Raw genomic sequence first — 7,884 nt, 5'->3', positions numbered from 1 at the left:
ATATATAACACTGTATTAAAATTCCAGCTACCTCTGACCTGTGAATCATTCAGGTGTATAAAAGCTCCCGAACATGAGAGATAAATTTGACTTATGACCACTTATAACAAAAACAGCTAGAGAAATTGCATTCCTGTGAAAATGCTAGTGTGAATGCTTATTGTTGAAAAATTAAGTGAAAGCTGCTGAAAGGGAGCTAAAATGTTTAATAACAAAATATTTAATGCAAGTTTGGTTTGAAAAGCTGAAAGAAGCATAAAAAAGTTTAACTTAGCAGAAAAAAAGGCTGAAAAGGCAAAAAAGGAGCTAAAATTAGCTTGAAAACAAGCTAAAGATAGCAAACACAAGTTGAAATTAGCACTCAGTGGTAAAAGGGGTGTAAAAATGTCTAAAACCATAAAAAATGCATAAAAGTACAAAAATTTGACAATTTTGTTACAACAGCCAAAATATGCATTACAGCAGCTAAAATGTAGCTGGAAATTCCTAAATTAGCATAAAGAAGCATAAGGGGCAGAAGTTTGCTGAGCTAAGCCGAGAGAAGCTGGCATAGCCACTAAGATGTGAAATTGGCTAATATCAGCTAAACATTCACTATGATTCCAGCAAAAAGCTGAAYATAGCAGAAAGCAAYTGTATGAAGCATAAATACCTCAAATTAGCAGAAAGAAGTGCAAAAATTTAGAAAATAAGAATAGCAGAAAGAAGCAGAATTACAAAAACAAGGGGATGTTGAACCCCCACTTGCATTCACTACATTCACATAACACAACACGGGTCAGGTGATGGGGCACATGACCCTCTATGAACAATAGAGCTAATCAAGCTTATTGTTAGTCGATGGCCCTCTTTTGCATGTGACTRACCTGTTTGTCCATGTGGAGGCAGGGCTTATAAGGCTGAGTTCACCTGAAACTCAACAGACTGAAGAAGTCTCTTGGAGGAGAGATGAAACGTTTCACTAAAGAACCCATCCAGAGGACCTACTTATTTTTTCTTTTTGATTTTTTTCTACCTGGATTACTGAGACGCATCAGGACAATCAGAATTATAGCTAAAATAGCTACAATTATCAAATAAGTAGCTAAAATTAGCACACAGAAGTTAAAAATAGCATTACCAGAACAAAAAATATAAGGTGCTGTAACATTTTAAAGGAGGAAGTTGAAAACCGTTTTATTAATTTTCAATGGGAAAATGTGGCTGACACAGTTAAATAGCTAAAAAAGTATAAATAGCTGAAATAACAAAAGTCATACTCGGAATGTCCGGAAGGAGCCGAGCATTTTGAGATTTGAATTGTAAAAACAGCATAAAAATTGCAAAACAAGATACGTGCCAAAAAATGGACGGAAGAAAAAATGATCTCAATATCGTGAATGCTTGTGAAGCGTTCACACAGTTAGGCTCTTTGTTCTCAGATGCCTGCCATAAAGATACAAGTTGTCACCATTTCTTTAGCTAAACAAAGTGATGAAAAAGCTTCAGGTCTAAACAGCTAAATATCAAATCTTTGAGTCACAATGTTGGAAGCTAAATCTTTTTTTTTTTCTCAGTTTTTACTCTCTTTCTCTCAGATTTTCAGGCACACTGAGCAACATGCTGTCATGTTCGGGTACAAGAACTAAAACGGAGTGAAAAATCWTATGTGTGGGGGTGGGGGAGTTGTTCGGCTGACGTCTGAGTGAAGCACATTCACTCTGTGGTGATGTCAGGCGGAGGTTTGTTTGGGCCTCAGAGCATCAACACACTCATCTCATGACTGCATGAACTTCTGCTTAACTGCTTCAGTTTGCTTCAGTCTCTGCTCTTTTGTTCAGTTTATTCATTGCTCGCTGCCATGAAAGGCAGGTGATCTTGTAATTTCATTCATGTGTGTTAGCAAAATGTCTCATGAACCACAGTTAATTTTAATAAACCTCCCAGAAAATATTCATTTGCACACAGCATATCAATAATTAAGTTTTAGAAACAGCCGATTTCAAGATGGCCACCACAGCTAATCAGTCTTATTCAACATAAAACTGGCTTTAACTCGTCATAGTAACCACTACTGAGCTAAAACTTAGTATGTTAGTAGCTGAGAGTCTTTTCTAACATTTACATCACACAATTTTTTTAACTTTTGCATTCAAGGAAGTGGACGACATCTAAGCTACTAAAAATTTGACCTTTTTTGTATTCTGGTCTAACCAGATGCATGTTCTCCGACCAGCATTTTTWAATTTCTAACAGGGAGTTTAAACACACAAACTTATCAGCTGAATAATCGAACATCAACAATGTTTGACAGCAAATAGTTCCTCTAAGATGTTTTGTGTTTATTTACACAATCATGCATCAGTTCCCACATGTTTGTTCCAAGAGACGGAAAGGGTTAGCAATTTAGATCCGAATGCAGATGTGAAAAAGCCATGGGAGGGAAAGGAGGGAGGGAAAAGCTGAATATCAGTGGGAGAGATAACTTGATGGTAGGCAGAGTTGAGGGGGCGAGGGAGCAGGAGAGGACTGAAGGGAGAACGCAGGCTGGACAGTAGAGGAGTGCTGCGAAGGAGCGCGCTTCTGAGACCAAAATAGTCCTGTTTTTTCTTTTTCTTTCCTCGACTCCTCCGCTGTCAAAAGGGAGAGGTCTCGCTGGGAGACCTTCAAAGCTACACACAGACCGCTGAGAGTCCGGAGATGAACCGAGGAGGGTCTCTTAGGAGGCGACTCTCCTCTCTGAGGGGGGCATGGCGATGGAGTACGGGAAACATTTTCAGGAAGGTAGGACGCCACGGACGGGCATCTGGATCTCCGTCTCTTTTCCCGTCTCAGCACTGGATATTTCCTCTTTGTTATAAAAACAAAAAGTTTCTCTCGTCGTCCCTCACAGAGTTTTTACCAGCCCCCAACGTCTTCTGCCCTCCCTTCCTCCATCCTTCGTTCTCCTGCTCTTTCTCAGATGGTTAATTTGTATGGCTTGCTTGTAAAGTCAACCTCCCCAGATGGTTTTCATCTTTTGAAACATGGCCTGCAGGACCCCCCACTCAATGCCCCACCTCCTCTACTGCTTTCCTTCCCAACGCAAAGCTTTAGGATGCACATGGAGCGTCTTTTAATGTGATGCACTGGGAAACCTATCTGAACGCTAAAAAAGGATTGCAACAACTTTTAGCCTGTTGTTCTCTGCAGCTAACGAATGATTGTTTCTGTTTATTTAACAAAACATCCTAACGTTTTCCATTTCTTTTATTAGACAAGAAGACAAAGGTCAGCTGAGCGAAAGTTTTATTCCTGACCAAAGTTTCATTGCATTGCTTTTGTTTACCCAGATGGTTGCAGTTTGACTTAAACGATGTGGCTCATAAAAACCCTACACACCAATTTGGACTAATTTAAAGCCAAAACTACGAGTTAACGGCTGTCTTCATATCGCAGTAGAAGTGACATTTTCCATCTTACTAGTCTGCAGCATTGTATTAAGTTTCCTCGTTGTGGTACTGTCATGTCATTCAAATTTTGAGGAGGTTTAGATCACTTCAAAGTTGTGTGTTGAAGAAAAGATCTGGGCTTTTTGCTTACTTTAACTCACTAAAAATAACAGCCCACAGCACCAGTTGGTTTTAACTCAGTACTTCACGTCTGCCTCTCTTTTGAGTTGTTTTGTGCTCATTCATCTCCGTCCTCCTAGCGACTCACTGCTTCATAGCTCCATCTTACATGCTGAAGTGATTAAGCCAAAGTGCAGACAGAACAGGGGGGATTTCCTGTGTGTCACCTCAGTTGGGCGACAGCCTCATGGGAATATGAGCAAGCAGCAGGACAGAGCAAAGAACCAGAGTTCAGACCGTCTAGAACCGATCCGGCTGTGATGACAAAAAGTTTGTGTTCACAGTTTATAAATCCAAGCTTTTGTTCCAGAGATTTGTAAACTAAAACACGTTCTTACAAATTCCCAACAATCACCAAGAATAATTCTAAAACCATCAAGCTGAAGGGATGAGATGTAATTTTTGATAAGTTTCAGAACCATTATGGGATCTCTTTGATTATGTTTAATTGTTTTCCAAGTAGACTGATAGATTTAGTGCAGTTTAGTTTGCCTAAGTATAGGCAAACTTATTATTATTCGGGACAAGTGTTAGGCATAAACAAATACAGGACACCATAACATTTATAGCCTTATATGCACTTACCCATACTTGGTTCCAGGATAGTACCCCTGTTGCCCTCTTTCAGGCAAACTGACCTGTTTTCTGTGGTCCTCCTCTATTAAAGACTTCTAATGTAGTTGATTTGGTTCTATTGGACCTTCCAAGGAGACCCTACTACAGAACTAGAACTGAGTAAAAGAATCATCTCTGGCCTGGGAACAACACCTCAGGATCCCCCAGTGGGAGCTGGAAAGTGTTGGAAGGAAAAGGAACGTCAGTGTTTTTCTCCTGCATGTACTGCCTCCAGGATCCAACCAAGAATAAGCAGGAGAAGATGGATGGATGGATAGATAGATAGATAGATGGATGGATGGATGGATGATGGATGGATGGATGGATGTTAAATAGGGCAAGTTGGTGTTATGCAAAGTAATTTATGGGCGTATTCACACCAGCACAGTTTGGTCCACTTCAATCAAATTCTAGTTTGTTTGCCTAGAARGTCGGCTTCGTTTGGAGAGGTGTGAATGTGTTATCAAACTCTGATGTGGACCAAAAAGGTGAACTCTAGTCCGCCTGAAAATTTAGGTCTCAGTTTGGTTGAAGCGTACTCTGGTGTGGTTCGATTGCATGTGTGGACACCAACAGGACCGGAGACAGCTCTTGACAGGTACTGGACTATAACACAGGCCACTCTGTGTAATAATAGTTATAAAGTTACTCATATCTTGTAAATACCTCGCTCGATGTCTGTATAAGACATCACGGCTGTGAAGTTGGATTTGCTCCGCCTCATATGGAGTCATCTCAGCAAATAAATCTTGCAATTTTGGTTCCCAATCGAATCAACTCTATCAAACTATCAGGTGTGAATACGACCTAAAACACTGAGTTTTTAGTTTTTGTTGTYGGTAGTTTGTTCTGCAACTTTGGGTGCAAATTTGATTTCAGGTTTATGTTCGATGTTATGGTGTTGTCTAAGTTTGGAGCTTAAAGAAGCCTGTTTTTTTCTTGTGGTCTTGTGTGCACAACAGACATTTATATCTATATTTTGGGTGATAGTGTATGTGGTATTCTTAGATTTGCACCTACAAGGGCACCATTTGTAAGGGTTTACCTTTTTTATTCTCCTATGTAAGGGGAACAAAAGATAGGTTGTCATTCTTTTCATTATGTAACTTTGATTTATAAAATGATAATAACTTGTAGTTAAAAGAAAATATAAATCAAAAATATAAAGAACATTATTATTTTGTTTATTAAAGAAAATAAAATGTTTCTTTTGAGGGAGGTCTTCTGAGACCAGGGTCAAAGACAGGTGGAAATGTTTGTTCCCCCTCGGGGTGACCCTTACACCTACATCACAAAGAAAGCAAGGAAAGTGCCATCTTTCTGAGTGAACTCACTAAACTTTGTTTTGTTTTGTTTTTTTTTATTTAAATTGTTCTCACCTGTAGGTGCATGGGAATGTTTCTTATTTTCATACAGCTTTGGAAATTGATGCATTTGTTCWAACTAACCTGGTACAAGTCTGGTATCTTAAAACTTGTTATCARYRGTRTCAAGCTGGCTGMAAACTWACTTATCTGCAAATATGCTCATTGWGTAAAAAAGTAAACAAACAGAATTAAACCCGGACCGTTCAGCTGTGAGAAGAACAAATCAGTTTCCTACAGTGTGTGTGTGGCTGTGGACTCGGTCTGATCTAATGGATGATGATAGATATGCCCCCCTCTGGTGTTCATGTGACCTAATCACCACAGGAGAGTGTACAGGTCCACATGAACYCTGACTCCCCCACCTCCCTCCTTGAGTTGGAGGGGAGATGAGGCGGCTGACTGGGACCAAACACTTTAAGGAACCTTCATTCCCTAACTTTTCTACACAGGCCTCTCTGCTTTGAAAAAGTCATGTGAATTCTCTCCTGATACAGGAAAAAAAAAACTAGAAGCAACCTGTTTATTGGGTACCAAACAGTACAAATTGTAGAAAGCCAGCAGATCTAGTTTTATGTACTTGTTTCTGAGGTTTTTATTTTAATGATTTGTAAATGAAGCCATTCAGGAGCTTCAAGGGGAGCCGTTAGTAGAGTCTGTAAACCAGTGAGGTACACAAACACTGTTTGGACAATCATCTCAGATCTGTAACAGTTTACCAAAGAAATCAGACATTAAAATGTTGACCTTTTGATTCTAAAGGAAAATCTGTGAACATCAGTTTAAACAGCATCTCAGTGCTGCTGGGAAACTAATCTTCATTAACACAATGGTTTTAGGAAATAAAAGTTTTTATTTAAAATGTCTTAATTTTTTATTGTGCTAGTTCAGCTAATGATTAAATTTTTTGTATTTGTTGAAATAAACAAAATTGAAGAACTATTATTATTTTAAATATCACATCACAGCTCAGTGTTTTTTTCCAAAATCTGATAAATTTCTCTGACCATCTTTTCTATTTTCTTATATCATCATATGAACACTTGAATATTGTGCAGGTTTTTTGAATAAAAACTGTTTCTTCTCTATTTTAGGGGTCAACAAAATCCTCAAAGAGCATGGAGTCACGGCGCAGACCATCGAGGTAAACCCATCATCTCTTCTCTTATTTACACAAATGCTTTCATCTTGTTGGACTTTATTTATTATTTTMATTTTCTACACAAATTTACATGAAGAAAAACTCCAAACCTTTTAGTAACACTCAGCTTGAGATGTGAAAGATTAAAAAAGTTCAGAGGTAAGGGGATCTTTAGCCCCTCTGTTGACCTGGACGTCCACCTGTTTGGTGAAAGACCCCCTCACCTCATCATGTAATCAGTCACAGATGTCTTTAGTTGTGTCATCAATCTGTAAAATGTGACACAACAACACTCTTTGTGGATATCCTGAGCCTGAAGAAGAGTTTGTTTAATCCAAAATAAACAGTTGCCCGACAATAATTAAGATAATTTAGCATCAGATTATTTAAAAACAACTTTCAGGACTGCGTGTTCAGTTTGTGGCAGTTGATTTTGTTGCTGCTGCTCCATAATTAGTTTTAATTCTGACCCTAGCTTGTTTTGAAAGGACACTGCAGTCACATGAGAGCTGGATCTCATAGATTTTCTGGTTGAACAAACTGTTGAGTGTGTTTTATCTGCATGGCGGCTTCTGCTGGAATCATTCACCCTCAAACATGTGGTGAGGAAATATAAAAAGCACAACATGGAGCGGAGAAGTCTTGGTAAAGAAGGGGATTTGAGAAAGTTAAAAGGATGCTTTCTTGTCTAAAACAGAATTTTGGTTCTCTATGAGCACAGTAACATGTTTTAATGGGAGGAGGAACTAAAGTAATCAGTAAATGTTATTTATCACCTGTAGGATGCTGGAAAACCTAGAAAAGTCAAATAAAATTGACATACCCCGATTTGATTTATGACCATTTGGAACAAATTATAAAATACTAGGGGTGTCCCAATCCAATGTTGGCACAATATTAACCAAAAAAAAAAAAAAAGAATATTAGATTATACTGGCCTGCATGTAAAATTTCCAATATTAGCACTTGCATATAAGAAGTCCCTCTAATRGTCTGCACAGCGCTTGGATTCAGCATAAATAACTTAAGTGACCTTGAATTGTTATTATTGGATTTATTAAAGGAATTTTTCAGGGTTTTCTATTTTATTATATATTTATTGTATTTAATTTTACATTCTTCTTGTGTTTAAAATTAAAAAAATTATTTAACCCAAAAATAAACAGGATCAGTC

The 7,884-nt window shown here is 38.2% G+C and overlaps 1 protein-coding gene across 12 annotated transcripts in view; it reads left to right on the top strand.

The window, feature by feature from the left end:
• The window catches only part of tns1b (tensin 1b), a 90,174-nt gene that overhangs the window by 40,659 nt on the left and 41,631 nt on the right, over window positions 1–7,884 (top strand). For 11 of the 12 annotated variants that reach the window (XM_014020873.1, XM_014020877.1, XM_014020871.1 and 8 more), the window contains one exon: window positions 6,664–6,713. In XM_014020873.1, the coding sequence (XP_013876327.1) occupies window positions 6,664–6,713 (50 nt within the window). Of the gene's footprint in view, window positions 1–2,489; window positions 2,764–6,663; window positions 6,714–7,884 lie in introns of those variants that run through there. The other variant, XM_014020874.1, reaches the window with a different exon arrangement.

The sequence above is a fragment of the Austrofundulus limnaeus genome, unplaced genomic scaffold (genome assembly GCF_001266775.1).
Source record: "Austrofundulus limnaeus strain Quisiro unplaced genomic scaffold, Austrofundulus_limnaeus-1.0 Scaffold270, whole genome shotgun sequence".
Taxonomy (NCBI): Eukaryota; Metazoa; Chordata; class Actinopteri; order Cyprinodontiformes; family Rivulidae; genus Austrofundulus; species Austrofundulus limnaeus.
This window is presented reverse-complemented; position numbering and strand designations above follow the sequence as displayed.